This window comes from Spea bombifrons, chromosome 2 (assembly GCF_027358695.1).
Source record: "Spea bombifrons isolate aSpeBom1 chromosome 2, aSpeBom1.2.pri, whole genome shotgun sequence".
NCBI lineage: Eukaryota > Metazoa > Chordata > Amphibia > Anura > Pelobatidae > Spea > Spea bombifrons.
In genome coordinates this window covers 65189192-65207759 of record NC_071088.1, presented here as the reverse complement: position 1 = coordinate 65207759, position 18568 = coordinate 65189192, and the positions used below count along the sequence as shown (strand labels likewise).

The 18568-nt window shown below is 38.8% G+C and overlaps 1 protein-coding gene across 1 annotated transcript in view; it reads right to left on the bottom strand.

The window, feature by feature from the left end:
• The window catches only part of BCAS3 (BCAS3 microtubule associated cell migration factor), a 514534-nt gene that overhangs the window by 484530 nt on the left and 11436 nt on the right, over positions 1-18568 (bottom strand). Inside the window, exons 2-5 of the mRNA XM_053454572.1 lie at positions 16308-16409; positions 14824-14878; positions 14020-14095; positions 11952-12058 (exon numbers count right to left, since the gene is read on the bottom strand). Coding sequence (XP_053310547.1) covers positions 11952-12058; positions 14020-14095; positions 14824-14878; positions 16308-16378 — 309 coding nt within the window. The 5' untranslated portion in view covers positions 16379-16409. The remainder of the gene's footprint in view (positions 1-11951; positions 12059-14019; positions 14096-14823; positions 14879-16307; positions 16410-18568) is intronic.

Sequence of the window (18568 nt, the reverse complement as noted above, 5' to 3'; positions counted from 1 at the left end):
ACTGTTTCTAAGAGGTAATAGCTGGCACAATAAAGACTGTCCAAGATCTGTTCATACCCAAGGTACATTTTCCTTAATTTTCTGATGGTTTGTTAATGCTTAACACACATTAGAAATCATTCCAAATAAATAAATAATTTAAGGAAGTGACAAAGTGTTAAGCTTCACCTGTTCATCATTATGCAGCAGAAAAATGAAGAACTTTACAAACTGTAAAGCAGTTAAATGCTGAAATGTCAGCGGACAGTGGAAAAATAAACATGTTTCTACTGTCTGTCAGTTCACTCAGTGATGTTTTGGCAAACTGGAGGATAAACACTCTCTGGTTGATACCCTCTATAAAGATTTATGAGGCCGGCGGCTCCTGCAATTCACTTTGGCTCCGTAGTTCATGTGTTACAGAAAGTTCAGAAAATTACTTTCGTCATTCCAGAAAAATGTGCAGTAATTCTCTGAGTATGGTTAAAATTGTCCTTGTCTCTTCCACTTCCTCTTCCATGGTGTTATCACATAAAGTAAAGGCGGCTACGGCAAGATTAACACGGAAACAAATGTGCTCATCTCTGTACCTTTCTATTCTTGTAAAATTCATTAGAATACTAAAAATCTCACACACCTTTCTGGAAGAAAACATACCACTAAACTTACTTATCTTTGGAAGCTGAATCCTGGGACTTGGATTTGGAGATCAACACCCCTTGTTGGCAACATACATTAATAATGGCTGGAATGGAATGCCCCCCGGCATTTCAGTTTTGGGGTGTGTGGCATGAGGCTGGAAAAGGCATGACTGACACTGGAAGTGAGCTTCTAAGGAGTTTTGTGCTGCAACAGCACAGACCTCCATTGATTTTTCACCTCACCTGGCCAGTCAGGGGAGATCAGAAGATCTCCCACACCAGCTCATGCTCTCCATTCCCTGCAAATGTGGGACTGTAGGCAGCTACCCTATACAGGGCACCAAATCCAAAAAAACAGGACTGTTGAGATGAAGATTTATTATTATCCAAGCGGCTTGGACAGGGGGCATAGCATAAGCATAGGGTACAGAGAGAGGGATACCCCAAGTATCCCTACTTAGCAAGGTCAGCCCCTCCAGAGGACACAATCCGCTCCATCCCTCTTTCTTTACCTGATGCCCCAGAAAATTTGCTGGGATTATCACAAGGTTCTAAAGGTCTAAGTGCCACAATAAGACACACACACACACACACACACATATATATATATAGGCACTTTCTACATGCTGCCCAAAATCCACAAGTCAGGCAACCCAGGAAGGCCCATTATTACAGGTATGGGAACTCTTACTGAATCTATATCTGGCCTTATAGAAAACATTCTTAAGCCCCTAGTTATCAGCACTGAGAGCTTTATACAGGACACCACTGATTTTCTTAATAAACTGAGCCAAGTTAGTAAGCTTCCTGCCCATACTATACTTGCAACCATGGATGTGGAGTCTTTATATAGCAACATCCCCCATAAAGATGGTATTGAGGCCTGCATCAAATTCCTCTCCTCCAGCAATGACAAACAAAAATATGATAGTGAAACCATCGCCAAGCTCATAGAATTTATACTGACACACAACTATTTCAAGTTCTATGACACTACCTACCTACAAATGACCGGGACAGCCATGGGCACCAAAATGTCACCGCAATATGCCAACCTTTTCATGGCTGACTTGGAACAGAGATTCCTAGCCACTCACCCCCACAAACCGCATAATTATTATCGTTACATCGACGACATCTTCATAATATGGACAGATGGAGAAGAAAACCTTTTAAAATTCCACGAATCTTTCAATTCATTCCACCCATCTATTAAACTCAAAATGAATTTCTCAAAGCACAGTGTGAGCTTCCTGGACTGCACTATAACTGTTCCTTCTGGCTTTCTTCACTCTTCCGTGTATAGAAAACCCACAGACAGGTACAGCTACCTTCACAATTCAAGCTTTCATCCCAAACACACTAAACAAGGTGTCATTTACAGCCAAGCCATAAGATACCACCGTATCTGCTCTGACACTCAGGACAGAGACAAACACCTGGGCGCGCTGGAGTTATTTCAGAAGAAGGGCTACAAGGAAAAAACTATATCCAAAAAAATTAAATCTGCTGTAAAAACACCACGGGAAAGGCTTCTAGAATACAAAAAAAAGGATAACACAAGCAGGATCCCTCTGGTAGTTACCTACAACCCAACTCTTGAGGAAATCCACAAAATTATTAAAGACCTACAGCCGATATGCTCAGAAGACCCCATACTGAAAAAAATATTCCCTCAGCCCCCAATGCTGGCATTCAAACAACCACCAAACCTGAGGAAAAGATTAGTGCACCGCAAACTGGCCCCAGAACAGGAGCATACAAAGAATGGCACTGTACCATGCAACAAATCCCGCTGCAAACTTTGCTAACATATATGTGACAGCAACACAGCCAGTCACAACAACAAAACATACATCATCAAAGATTCTTACTCATGTACATCGGCAAACGTGGTGTACATGATACAATGTTCTGCATGTGACAAAGGGTGCTACATTGGAGAAACGGGGCTTAAGCTGCACCTTAGAATGAACCTGCACCGAAGCTCCATCAAAAACCATGAGGAAGAAAAATATTGCACCCCGGTAGGACATCATTTCACACAGAACAATCACTCCATCCAAAATCTAAAAATTAAAGTACTCAAAGGAAATTTCAGAGACTCTCAGGAAAGAAAAACATTTGAGATGAAAATGATAACACATTTTAACACCATAAAAGAGGGACTTAATGTGGATTCTGGTTTCCTTACACACTACCAGAACTTCATATGAACTTCATCTAGTCATCCAATGTCTAATTGCTGTTTTTATCTTTGATGTTTTATTGTGGTTATTGGTTTCCCTAAGTTTATTTGTTCTGTCCCTGGGTTATCTCTCTACCTCTCTGCATTTCTCACCTCCAGACCTATTATTTACGACACCCCCCTTCTCTTATACCATCACTTGGTTTAAGTTGTAACCTCTTTCATGTTGATTAGTATTGCTTCGGACCTGATGAAGAGAGGATAACTCTCGAAAGCTTGTCTTTTAATATTATGTTAGTCCAATAAAAAAGGTATACTCTGCAATACTCTATTTTTTGACATTGTGTCTACTGGACTAATACGGCTTCACCCTTTTATAATATATATATATATATATATATATATATATATATATATATATATATATATATATATGTGTGTGTATATAGATACTCTGTAGAAATGTGCTTTTGAATTGTGTAAAATAAAAATACATTATTGTAATTACTATAAATACCCCACTCTATATGAAGCTGCATACACTTATTATGTAAATCCATGCCTTTAAAGCTGACTAACACACAACTTTGGTTCATTTGCTTGCCTATGTGTTATTCACATGAAGATAGTTCATTGGGCGATAAACCTGTAGCGAGAGAATCTTTATATACTTCTTAACTTCTCCACTCCAGGCATGTGTGCCCTATCTTCCTAACATTCCAGGGTGCTAATGGCATACTAAGCACAGATAGATTAGGCCTGAAAAGAATAGGGAATGCATGCGCAGATGCCGTTATATGGCACTGCCAACCTGACTGACATCAGGAGACAGCCAGTGATCTTAGAAAAGTTTCCTTGACTCCAAAGAAATGGAACAAGTAGGTATCACTAGAGAACCTGAAAGACATGACGCTGCACAAAAAAAGTCAGGTTAAATGATATAGGTTTATTTACTCTACAAAGAGCTTATAGTCCGGAAGTTACTTACAACAGTACCACAGAAAGAAACTTTGAGACAATCTGACATAGCTGCATATTACCAGCTGAAAAGTTTGTTAAGCAAGATTTTATCGGTAGCTTGCCATAATGGCTTTTAACAGCTTACAGCACTTACAGTATTAATACCACAATCAGATCCCACACATCCTCAAAGAGGCTTTGTGTTGAGATTATTAAAATTATTCACTGGATACGTTCTTGCAAATGTAAGCTTCAAAGATGTGCCCACGTACGGTATTATAAACCAACAGGATATCTAATTAGGCCTGATATATAGCAAGAGTTTTTAATGTGTGTAATAGGACACCTGCTTTGACTGATAACACATACACCGCCGCAACGACTTCCCATATTTAGCACTTTATTGGGCCCACTCACTGTTAGGCATTCAGCCATGAATTCTCAGAAAAACAATATTACTGTAATGCCATAATCAAAGATGGTCGGAAGTCGTTTTATTTGGATGAAAGCTCGTTATTTTACTGCATTCTGATGAGTTATAAAAAAATAAGTTTCTAAGCGGCGAACTTTCTTCATACTTCTGCTAAGAGGAATCTAACACCAAATATATCTCAATGTTGTGCAATCTGCAATCCAACAGAATGCCAGAATGACTGACCAGGATGCAGACCTCAGCTCCAAAAGAAAGCCTACTGCAGCTTGCTAGCCAAGGCCATACTAAATGTTAATGGGGGGCTTCTACAAATTTGCTTTGAAGAGGCAATTTACCCCCCGACACCCCCAATAAAGAAGAATGCATATCAAAGTAGAAAAGGACTTGTCTGAGGTAGAAGACGCAGCCCTGCACCTGCCTTCCTTTTTTCAGTCCAATGATTGGTGTTTGAAGCAACCAATCAGTGGCAGGAAAGCTCTCCAATTCAAATCAGTATATCACATGCATAAAGATGTTTTTAGCCAAATACATCTCCTCCATGGTAAATACCTGAGGGGTAGGAAAAAGGGGCAATGCATATCGGTGGATTCTGCAAAATCCTCTATACATTTTTTTTTTAAGGTGGACATCATGAAAATTAAAGGAGCATATGATGGCTGGCACGTCGTAAGTACTTTAGTATACATTTTCTATTGTACAAATAATTTATATAGTGATCAAGCGCTAAAGTATACTGATATATATAACTCCAAAAAATATAAATACTACTAAAAAGAATGAGTGGATGCTGCGAGCACAAAAGGTATACCCCCTATACCCAAAAAAATAAATAAATAAATGTATAAAGTGTCGCGCATTTTCTATTGACAGAGCTGTGTGGGGCACTATGTATGTTTTCCTATACCTTCAATCATGGTGCTTTTCAACTTTCATTCTTACAGGGGGTCACATTCTTTTTTATAAAGTCCCTATAGTGAACTCCCAAAAGCCATCATAGCCCTTCCCGCATATTTTCACGTTTTGAGTAGTTACCAAACATTTGTCTCATTTAAGAAATTGCTCACATATTACTGTGCATCTAGCCAAAAGCATCCGGTTCTAAGATGTTTGGCATACATCCTATGTGCATAAAAACTGAACTGACATGAGTGTACCTTAGGCTAAGATTACTGTGTCTGTTCAAAAGCAGTATATCACGATGAAACCACCATGGGCTAACTAGACCTTTCTTGTTAATAGCCATTGTTTCTTTCGCTAGTGAACTGTGTCAGCGGGAGGGTGCTGGTGTTTGCCCTTTGCCATTGATAATGTACAGTGATATATGGTGGAAAAACCTGCAAACTTCATCTGTTCCATGTATCCCTTCCTGGCTCTATAAAGTTATACATTTGTGCATGTTGTTATAGAAATGTTACCATACAAATAACAAATATTATACATGAGGGTAGATGCATTTATTGTTTTGCCCTGCATCTATACTCCCAATGCTTTTCTTCACTAAGCTCATGCTTTTATTGTACAATATGCCTGACCCTCTCAAAACCATTGCCTGCAGCACTATTTCAGCATTGCAAATAAATGACAATCTCTAAATCGGCTACCAACATTCAACTCCTTGAAGCAGTACTTCAACACCCACTGGAGTAGCACATGCAGAGGAACAACCATATGGAATAGATCTCTGCACCTAAAGCACTTACAGATATCTCGAGATTTCCATTTCAACATGTAGACCTGTTCATCTCAAAGCTTGCTTCCGAACACAAAACTTCATATTGACTATGCACTTTTTGAAGAGTAGACTGATCACTCTTACCACCTTAAGCGGTGAACTTGACTCTACACGACATAACAAAAGTCATTTGTAACAACAGAAGGAACACATTTTTCACGAGAACCTCATGGATCCAGAATATTTGAAATAAATCGAATTAAATTCATGTTAAACATTCTTCATCTACCAACACATGGAATGCTTTTCAGCTTTAATGATGGTTAGAGGCTTTAAAGGGTATATGTGGAAACATACTTAAGAGTCTAATGTTTTTGTAGGATAACACTTTGTAACACCATTGTCACACAGATTTTCTACCCAAAAGAAAGTTTAATGCTATTTACTTCTCGGCTTAAATTACTCTATAGTCAAGCATATATATTTACTGTATGTATATATATATATATATATATATATATATATATAAATAATCACAATATAACATACGTACACATAAACATTTGTCTCACGCACACAAAATACTTAATCTTATGTATACAAAAATATTAATTTTAATTATTGTTTACATACTGTAATAACCTGTTTCATAAAAGAATACTGTTATGATTATGATCTGGTAGAATAGCACGCCAGTCTAAAACTTGAGGGTGAGAGGTTTAGATGTAAAGAAGTTTTACTTTACTGAGAGGGTGGTAGATAAATGGAATAGCCTATAATTAGGAGTGGTAGAGGCTAATACAGCAAGGGAATTTAAACATGCATTGGATAGGAATAAAATGCTTCTGAATCTAAGAAGAGACCGAGGACTCATTAGAACCTGAGTCTCGCACCAGGAAAAACAGGCAGACTAGACGGGCCGAATACTTCTTGACCAATGTCAAATTCTATGTTTCTATGTTGTTTCTTTTCAACAAACTCCAATATTCTTTGTATACAACACTTACGAAAATGTCATCCCAGACAACAGAGCACCTTATGCATCATTCTGGTGTGCTGCCTTTATCAATTGACATTTTAACATCCCTGTTCCTAATGCACTTTGCAGTCTGCTCTTCCATTAAACTGAAGATCAGAAAGAAAGCGATAGCTTAAGGGAGATTGTCCTACATATCTAACACCATGAAGATTTAAACAATTACGCAGCAACTCCATCACCTCCCCTTTCACCAGCCCAAACACTGCTGCTGTCCTTTGAACCACATCTAATGGTATCTCCCATTTATAAGTAACACTCTCTAGTCAAAAGATCTCGCTCCAAAGAAATCTTAATGCAAAACCACTCAGACAACGGAGAGACACATGCTCTTGGAGGCAGACTACCAAGGTGTCTGGGAATCAATGTAGCACCATTACAGACGGTGTCAGCTTAACAGCTGTCATAAACACTTCATAATCACTCAGGCATTCCAACAGGGCACAGATTAGGGTATTATTTCATTAAAAGAGGAACCGCCAGAGCAATGAGCGCAACACTGAAGAAGTTACTCACATTTGGTGATGTCTAAAAAGAATAAAAGAGGCACTTGGAATAGTTTCATCTTAACTTTCGCAGTGTTGGATAAGGGAAAATAGGTACTGGATAATACTTTTAATAACTTTTCCCTACTCTGCCTTTTTTAAGAAAAAAAAATTATGTTATTACCCTTTTCAGTTTTTTCAATGAAACGACGGTTTAATGCTATTTACTTCTAATTCGCTATAATATGAATCAGAAGAGATGTAAAACGAATCCAATTAATGGTCACTGACCAGAATGTGCGCAAGTCCCAACAGGATGACAATAACATAATGGCTGGCCACAGTTTGCTACAAAATAGAGCAATCAAATAAAACACATGATATGACATGCACATGATACGCTATAAATAAATTATATATATATATATATATATATACACACACACACACATACTTTTTAGCATATAATAATTCATTATTTTTAAAGTAGTTTTGCTTCTGGTCTACAAATTAATGGAATTGTGATAACTAAATGCTCACTTCCTCTAACTCATACATACAACACACATCCTGTAATACAGAATCCCCTTCTGCTCCCTATAATATAATACAGCTATTCTCGTGGCATTAAGGCATGAACGTCTTTCCATTCTTATGGGATACATGCTTCAGTTCATTGGTAAGCAACATAATATTTGTAACACCTAATTGGCGGAATCTACATTTTCCCCAATTAAATGCTTCAGTCTTGCGTTTATTTCCCAAAAGAATTTGAATATGTATAGAACTTCAGGCAGCTATACTGAATTATATTCAATCCACTTTATATTTTGGAGGTTAGCAACTAGCTTTTCTTTTATTATCACCTTTATGATTTACTTGTAACATACATCCCGCTTCTGTTGTTAAACGGGAAAGGTTTATATAGTTTTCTGGATAAAAAGTGGCGGATGAGAAATCCAGTACTACACACTATTTATCTTAATGTGTTAGTGACATCTAATGCTCACACACTGTACTACAAGTGAATCACAATTCCACTAATTCTTGGTATCAAACCCACCAATTATTTTTGCACATCTAGTTTTTCTGTTGCTGAAAATCTACAAAAGCTAATTTTGTAGATTAAACCAACAGGTAGAAATGCTGCATAAAATGACTGATATTTACAATGCTAATTCTATTTTAAAGCTATTTAAACAAGATACATCTAAGCTGCCTACTTAATTTATACTATCACAAGATGCAGACGTTTAGGGTATCGCAGCACATTACAACGCACGCTTTCTATTTCCTTGCCGTTGACTCCCGTAAATAATCACAATGTCGAGGGAATTGCGGCTGATAAAATGCACTCGTTTGTGTCTGTGCTTTTCGCACATATCATGCAGTTTTTTTTTACTAATTAAGATTACTAATCTTGTCTTTTTTTAGATGGTCCACTGGTTAACATTGTGACCAATGGTATATTCTGGCCAAGGTTGATTAAGTATAGGGCAGGAGATCAAAGAGTGCTGGCAGCCCCTCTGCCACATTACCGGGGACGGCCTTCAGGCTACCTGGACCATGGCATACTGAATGGGCGAGTTGGTAAAATCTTGATCTCCCTTGTACCTACCACATTTGCATTAAGGGGTCAGTACAGCGTCTGTGGAACTCTTCCCCCTTGCTGCATGTACTTTAGAGACAGAGCACTTGGACATGATGTCAAGTCCTGGCGCCCATACCAGAAAAACAGTAGCTTGAGACAGGTCCTGGGGGAGCGGGTTGGCTGGGGAAGATTGCATCCTTGTGAACTGCTGAACCAAAATATTAACCTCTTAAAGACAGAGCTTTTTGTATTTTTTGTACCCTTCGTGACAATGGTTGTTTTAACATTTTTGTGGTGTTGCTGCTTAGCTGTAATTTTCTTATTTCTCATTTAGTGTACCCACACAAATTACATATTTTTTTTTTCTTTTCAGCACCAAGACACCATTATTTTGAACACCTACTTTATTAAAAAAAAAAAAAAAAACATGGTGAAAAATTGAAACAAAATCAATCGTCATTAAGGGGGTGCATTTCCGTGTCGTGCCTGCCACGTTATTGTTGTCAAGGGGTTAATATTATTATTATAAGGTTTTTCTCTGCTGCTAGGCTCTTAAATAAACCACTGGTTGGGATTCCTACTCCTAGGTTATGCCTGATTGTAAATTTATGAAGTAGTGGTCGTAGCCATCCACCCTTATAGTAGTACGAAACAAAGAAAGATCATAGTGTGGGGTAGAACCTTCTACCAGGCAGGTAGAATTACCGGTAGTTTTGTTTGATGCATTCATAAATTGATATAGTTAATCCTAGCCCTAGACCTGTAGCATTTCATTTTTTAAATTACGAATCCAAGAAAAGATTCTTACTGTTCAATAACAGAGAAGAGTGCATACAAATTACTATGGAAACACAAGTGCTTGATACACTTTGGAGGGGGAGGCATCTCCATGCTTTCTATCACTTCACTTATTCCTACAAAATATATACTCACATAATAATTATGATTAATAATTCACATTAGTTCAGTGTAATTTCTCTTTACGTTTTTTTCGGAACTAAAAATAAGATTATCCCAGCATAGAATACTGAAGAATATTTGGAGAAACAGTGTAAATGTAGGTCTTCTGAACCTTTTAAAAGCGGAGAGCCAAACAAGTTCAAAAACTTAAAGTTCACTTGCATGGTAATAAACACAGTCCTTTCTAAGCCATCCTGAAACATTTGCAAACACAGGCATTGCACCTGTTATGGGCTTCTGGTACGTTTAGAAATAACCCCCTATGTTTTACAAGTGTTATATAAAGCAGACTCAAAACACATCAAAACCAAACATGTTGAAATATGAGAAAATTTGGGGGCACAATGGCTTAAGTATCTACATAGGAAGTCTTTGCAGCTCTGTACACAGTTAGTTAAATGATTAGTACCAATTCAGAAGGGTCCCTTAAAAGCCTTGTGCCACAGCTGGATGACAAGTGCAATGTCTGTTACCATAGCAACCGACTGCTTAAAAAAAATAAGTCATTAGTGTCATTAGGTTTTCTTTGTTTTTTTAATTGCCCTTAGGGAGATCAGAGTATGTGGTATTGAGAATGAATCCACCTGAAGAGCTCATGATTAACTTGAACACTATTAATTACCATGAAAACGGTTTGGAAAAAAGATTAGGAGACAAATTCATAGTTTCAATGTGAATATACACTCACTGGCCACTTTAATAGGCACACCTTGCTAGTACCGGGTTGGACCTCGTTTTGGCTTCAGAACTGCCTTCATTCTTCATGGCATACTTTCTACAAGGTGTTGGAAATATTCCTCACAGATTTTGGTCCATATGGACACGATGGCATCATGCAGTTGCTGCAGATTTGTCGGCTGCTTATCCATGATGCAAATCTCCCGTTTCACCACATCCCAAAGGTGCTCTATTGGATTGAGATCTGGTGGCTGTAAAGTGAACTCATTGTCATGTTTAAGAAACCAGTTTGAGATGATGTGAGCTTTGTGACATGGTGCATTATCCTGATGGAAGTAGCCATCAGAAGACAGGTACGCTGTGATCACAAAGGGACAGACATGGTCAACAACAATACTCGGGTAGACTGTTACGTTTAAATAATGCTCAACTGGTACTAAGGGGCCCAAAGTGTGCCAAAAAAAGTCTCCCACACCATTACACCTATGTCGCAACTGAAATCGAGACTCATCAGAACAGACAACGTCTTCCATTGTCCAATTTTGGTGAGCCCGTGTGAATTGTAGCCTCATTTTCCCGTTCTTAGCTAACAGAAGTGGCACCTGGTGTGGTCTTCTGCTGCTGTAGCCCACCTGCTTTAAGGTTCGACGTGTTGTGCGTTCAGAGATGGTATTCTGCATACCTTGGTTGTAACGAGTGGTTATTTGAGTTACTGTTGCCTTTCTGTCCTCTCGAACCAGTCTGCCCATTCTGCTGACCTCTGACATCAACAAGGCATTTTCGTCCACACAACTGCCGCTCACTGGATATTTTCTCTTTTTCCGGCTATTCCTCTGTAAACCCTACAGATGGTTGTGCATGAAAATCCCAGTAGATCAGCAGTTTCTGAAATACTCAGACCAGCCTGTCTGGCACCAGCAACCATGTCACGTTCCAAGTCACTTAAATCCCCTTTCTTCCCCATTTTGATGCTCGGTTTGAACTTCAGCAAGTTGTCTTGACCATGTCTACATGCCTAAATGCATTGAGTTACTGCCATGTGATTGGCAGATTAGCTATTTGTGTTAACAAGCAATTGAACAGGTGTACCATATAAAGTGTCCAGCGAGTGTATTTAATATATTGGATTTTTAGGGATTCCTTCAACAATAGAAAATGAAACTGACCAGTGAAGACTTTTTATGACAATGGTCAATACCGTTTTATATCAAGTCAAGCCAAGTAACCTTTGCGTATTATCACTCAGAGGGCCGAGGGCTCAATGAGGGGACTAGTCAATGAAAACAAAGAAATCTGGTCATCATATACGAAAGACACATGATACTTACTGGTATGCTCCAGATCTGCATTCCATCTGTATATCCAATCATAAGCAGAAGAGGAGGATCACTGCCAGCACCATGTACTTCATGAAACTCCATATTCCTATAAATGTCTATGGTGGGAGAAAAGAAAGTAAAATAAAACATTATAGAACCCTTTAACCATTTCTGGACCTGAAATATTTGTGCCAGAGTACATTAGTTTCCCATATGGTTTTGATTCTAAAATTATATATATTTTGAAATGAAAACCTATAAAGAGGCTTATATGAAAACACAAAAATAAATCCCTGCCAAAAAGATAAAAAAACAAATGCATATGTATTCAAAAATATTTAAAACAGGTGTGTGAAGCTTATTTTGAAGTTGTTTCTATGTGGATATGTTGTATTTTCTAAAGGGAATATTCTAGTGTCTCTAACTATATATATATATATATATATTTATATTTATTTAGACACACACACACACACTACTCCATGGGGGCTGGCAGCATACTTAAAGCAGATTTGTCACTTTATCGAACCTTTATCAATTAAAATAAGTGATATGTGTACATGCATTAAAAACCGCAAAAAATGCATTAGCTGAACCTTTTAACCAAATATCTCCAAAACAATTACATGGACTATCATAAATCACTTGTCCTCGGGACATGGAAACTTCCTGGAGGTTGGAACACTGCACCAATTACATTGTGAGCACTGTAGCTTCAAATATAATTGTGTAAATGTGGATGCCTCAAACAGCCTCCTGACACCCCATACACAAGCATCATACTGCTGTTAAACCTCTAAAATGCAGCTTTTGTTTTGGTCAATACATGGGTTCATGTATGAGGAGTCTGACGTCAGTCTTGGTTGGGAAAAAGAGACACGTGACAGGATTTACTGCAGGATGTAATAACAGAGAACACCCGGAAATAAGGACACCTAACAAAGCTTACCGTATTGGCCAAATAATAGGCCGCACCCCCCCCCGCACTTTAAGTCTTTAAAGTGGGGGTGCTGCCTATAATTGGGATTTAGCGCAGTGATGCTCAATTCGTATGGCCTGAAGCCCGGGACATGCAGTTCTTGGCGCCGGGCAGGTGTTTTTTTCTTTTTTCATTTAGTTCTGCTGCGGGGAACTGGATCCTCCTCTCAGCCGGTGGACATCTATGCGATGCAGGCAGACAACCTCTGCAGCTGCCGGCGCTTCTGCCAGGGCTTCTATGACGGAGCGCCGGCGTGACATGACCTTCTGGGGCTCCACCATAGGCGCGCAAACAACCTCCGCTGCTGCCAGCACGGAGCACCGGCATAAAAGCCCCGGCGGAAGTGGTGAGCAGCAGCAGAGGTTGTCTACGCGTATCGCACAGACGTCCACTGGCTGCCCCCGCTAGACACCAGGGAGTCTGGGGATGCATTGGTAAGTTTGGTCAGGGTGGCATATCTGGGGGTCAGGGTGGCATATCGGGGGGGATAAAGCATTTCAGGGGAGCAAAGTGGCATATCTGGGGGTATAAAGCATATCAGGGGAGCAGAGTGGCATATCTATAAGTAATGTGCATTATGAATTAAAATGGCTATTGGTTTTCTAAATTTCTGTTTGTATAGATCATATGCTGACTATGTTGCATAATGGATACCAAAAATGTTAAAATACATGTATTCCTGTTCATTAGATAAAATACTGTTTTACCATTCCACTAATGTGTATTTTTTCTTTAAAAAAATGCTTCTTTAAAATAGCACCAAACTTTAAGGGTGTGGCCTATAATCGAGCCAATACGGTATTTGCAATTATTAAAATGCACTAGAGTCCATGCAAATATACTATATGTTATTGCTGAAGTGATTCATTTATTCAGTTTAATTGAGTTCAAGTAACAGTTTACGCAAAATACTCAAAAAATACTCAAAATATGTTTGAAAGTTGCCTATGCTACCTTCTAAGCAGGTATCAGAAACAAAGTAAAAGTTCAGGCAAGAATATAATGTTTCACTTTGCTCCTTACCCATAACATATAACATGACATAACATAATATTTCTTGTTATAGTATGTTCAAAGAGTGAATATGAAAGCCCTTACCATTCACATCAGTATTTTCAAACCGGACCCACACTATTTTCTCTTTTTCCTCTGTAGTAGGTGAACCGCTGTATGCCTGTATAATAATATACATATATATATACTTTAAAAGTCAAGTACAGACCTCTTGAGTTTCTTGTTATCTAGGACACTTATGCCATGTATAAAGCAAAAGAGTTAAATGATGCAAAAATGGCAGCTTAAATGCACAACCACAGGCACAATCTGCTACAGATTCATTATTATTCTCTTGTGACAAAGCAACACTGTATTGTTTCCATACTTGCTGATAGCAGGCCACATAATTTTTATTTTGAAATATTCTTTGAAATAACAAGGGACGACAAAGCCACCTATTCTGGCCTAGGGCAATAGGTCTGGGGGCTCCAGGCCCAGGGCACGTTATTAAGGGTAGATCTACCTATTTTATGACTGGCCTTCCTTTCCATCAGACCAATGTATACTGTAGAAGTCGGTGAAAACTTTTGTAGCATCTTACTCCAGGTGCCGTGTTATATGCTGATGCCTTGTACAAAGAAAACATGCTGAAGACCCTCAGCATGGTCTACTGAAGCAACCCCCATAAATACATCACTGGGTGATGCCACACGGTGTCAGCCATAGTCTGCCTATTCTAGTTAGGTCATAAGCTCTGTATATATCTTTGGTGCTACATAAATAAAAGACCAGTTATATAATAGGGTGCATAATCTGTGAATACAGATCATATCTAGACATGAGATATGGCTTTAGGTTGTACATTCAGTAACATCGCTTGTTTAGTTATCAAACAAATTCACTAACCTGTGGAACAACATCTTGAAGAAACGTCACAACGCTTTCCATGTAGGATTGTTCCCTAGAAAAGAAACAACAAATTTAGATAAACTCAGGACATTGTATCTTCTACAAAAATAGAGTTCCATGCTTATAGCTATGTCTCCTAGTGTCTCTTGTATAAAATTGACAAAAAGTAACTGTGAATTCCAGTAGGACTACCAATCCATCAAAGTGTGCTGAGACAGATGCTCTATGGTAATCTTACCTGTCCCTTCACAAAAATGATGTCATTAACACATACAGATACATCAGGGCCAGCAATCACCTGAGTCCAGTCCCTACCCTACTACACCAATCATGATGCTGTACCACACTAAAGGGACACTTCCGCCATATTGTTTTTTATTTTAAATAATAAATCATTTTGCATGGAATTCACCACGTTGCACTGCATGCAAAAAAAAGCATTTTTTGGTAAATGGAGTTCTTTTGTATCATTTAACTCTTCCCTAAGCTGCCCCTAATAGTAAAGGTTAGTAAAGATGAGATGATACAAGAAGCATTAGTAAACATGAGACAGGATAGAAGGTCATATAGGACCTGCAACCAGTGGGTAGACAGCAAATTCCACATGAAGAGGTACAGCATTGGATGGAATTAAGTACAGTCTTTATAGCAGTAAGAATGTAACCAGGGCCTATTGTAACGTGCCTATCGGCACATTTGTACAGCGAAGAAGTAAAGTGCAGTGATTCACTCATAGATTTGATTTTTCACTTCTGATGTATTCAATCCTTATGAAGTAGCAAAAACGCAGCACGAGAAGTGAGCGCAACACTTTCTTATACTGCGTCTCTACGATGGCCGTCTACGTCACCTATTGGCCTTCACTTTGACAGTAGTTCGATTTTGATGAAAAATAAATGCTTAATGTGTTAATTTAATGAAAATCTAAATGTGTTAATTTATATAATTAAAAAAATATTTAATGAAAGACAATAAAAGACACTCTTAGTCAGTATTTTGGCATTGAAAACAACTTTGGTTTTGACGTGCACAGAGAATTTCCCCTTAAAAAAGGCCTTGAATGTAACACAGTATAGTTTACAATATCGTTCTGAACAGTAGAATGCATGCAGGTGTTTGTACTGCAACATACAATAGACTACATCGACATTTTGACTATATTTGTAAGGAATGATGTCTTCATGGACACCATAATGAAATGCAACAGATGGTCTGCATGATCATAACTGCAAAAACAAGAGTTCTTTTCAAAAGGACACAAAGGGTCCAATGTGGTCAGTTGCATTGCTGGAAAACTAGTGCCAGAGGACAAACTACAGTTTCCCAAAGTTGTGGACCTAATAAGAAAATCTTAACTGCAGATCTCCACTGCAATTGGGGTTTGACCTTAAAAGAGATCTAAATAAGATATCATATTTAATAATGAAGGGCAGTAATCATTTTTATCGTTGACATTTATAGAATAACAGGTTCATCCTTACGTGACTGCTTGGGGTCGGACCATCACACCACCAGTGCATCGACTTGGACGGCGAGGAGATTCTGATGTCATGTTGAAACTGAGTTATTCGTCTCAATAAGAACTGTAAATGGATACATGATTACATTTAGCATTGTCAGTGTTTATCATGTGTTTCATAAACAAAATATGTTATGGTCAGATTGTTTTATATTTTAAAAAATGTTTGCAAACTGTTAAGATATCAAAATGACATTTAAAATGTAACACTTTTGTAAGTAAGCACTACATTGGAAATATAATTTCTAGTACTGCTCCGGGAGCACAACTTTCCCAATAAATAAACAGTTCTTTAACACCTTAAGGGCCAAGGATTTTTACACTACTGGACAGTAGCAATTTTCGTGTTGTTACTGTCTCTGTTCAACTATAATGTCCCTCTTTCTCACCGCAGCAGATCCTGACCTCGGGAGAGACACTCACATGTACACACACATCAAGGCATGCTAAAACACCCACACAACTAGACATTCAACATTAACCAACAAACAGACCCAAGTGTATAAGATCAAGCACATAGACATACCATGTTCATAGACAAACAAGTGCAATGTTGGATGCAGGGGCATCCAACATGCGGCCCGCAGGACCTCGAGGTGCGGCCCGCGTAAGATCGGCAGCCAGGGCAACCAGGATCACAAGAGCCCTGTTGCTTACCTGTGTACGTGACATCACATGACTCTGCTCCAGTCCTGCTTCCTCTGTGCAGTACAAGAGAACACATAGTGAGGCCGCGCCCCCTGCTGAAGTCTGTGAGCGACATCGAGAGAGCTGCAGTGCAGGTAAGGGGATGGGGGAGGGTGTTTGAATGAGTATGCGTGATTGAGAGAATGAATCTGTGAATGAATGAGTATATGAATGAATGAGTGTGCGTGTGTGTGATAGCATGGATGTGTAAGTGGGGGGGGGCATGGTACAGGGTGGCTGTGATGTGCAGACCCCATACTGCTGGCAGCATCAATACACAAGGGGGGCAGCTAGCCAGGTTTCAGCATGTACTGGCTGACTTGGCATGATAGGAGTGTGATTGCTAACAGCAATCACAGTCCCATCATGCCTAGGTTTCAGCATTTACTGGTTGCCTGGGTATGATAGGAGTGTGATTACTGTTAGCAATCACACTCCTATCATGCCAAGTCATATTGTTGAATTTTTTTGTCCAATTGTGGTGCGTTACTTACTTTTAATAAAACTGTGGTTAACACACCAAAATTGGACAAAAAAAATACAATAACAATATTAATTTATATATGATTGTTGACAGTTATCACACTCCTATCATGCCCAGCCAACCAGTACACGCTGGAATCTGGGTATGTCTGAGATTGCTGTTAACAATCATAAAATATTATATATATATATATATATATATATATATATATATATATATATATAACATTGTTATTACATTTTTGTACAATTTTGATGTGTAGCTTACTTTTATTAAAAGTGTGGGATTTTTTATTATTTTTAAAGGTGGGGGGGTCATTTTTGGAAATAATAAATTAAATAAATAGAACTATTTCATTTTTACTTATCCAGAATCCTGAATTTGTAGTCACAAAACTTTCTAAGCCCAGAAATCAGTGAGAGGAAAATTAAAGGTTTTTGCGGCCCTCGCACGTATACAATTCTGATGAAGTGGCCCAACGCAGAAAAAACTTGGACACCCCTGGAATAGATCATACTGAAGAACTCAGTGACTTTTAACATAGCAGTGTCATAGGATGCCACAAGTAATTTTGTAAAATTTCTGCCCTGCTAAATCTGCCCCGGTACACTGTAAGTGCTTTTTATTGTTAAGTAGAAGCATCAAGAAGTAACAACAGTTCAGTCACAAAGCAGTAGACCACTTACAAAGCAGGGCTGCCAGGAGCTGAAGAGCATAGTGTGTACAAGTCAGATGCCTTCTGTAGCATCAATCACTACAGAGTTCCAAACTAGCTCTGGAAGCAACATCAGCACAAGTACTGTGTGTCCATGGCCAAGCAGCTGCCTACAAGATCACTGACAGAGAGAGGGGTATGGTGGTGGCTGGTGTTTATGTTTCATGGAACATATTGCAGTGCGGTGTGTTTGATAACCCCAGGGAGAATATTTTGTGGTAGGCAGAATAGAGGACATTTTGTGGTTTAGTTTGGGTCCCTGGGGTGGAGCATTTTGGAAAGAAGGGAAGGCTAGTGCTCCACTCCACAGTTTACTTGCAGCAGGTGAGGAGTCCAG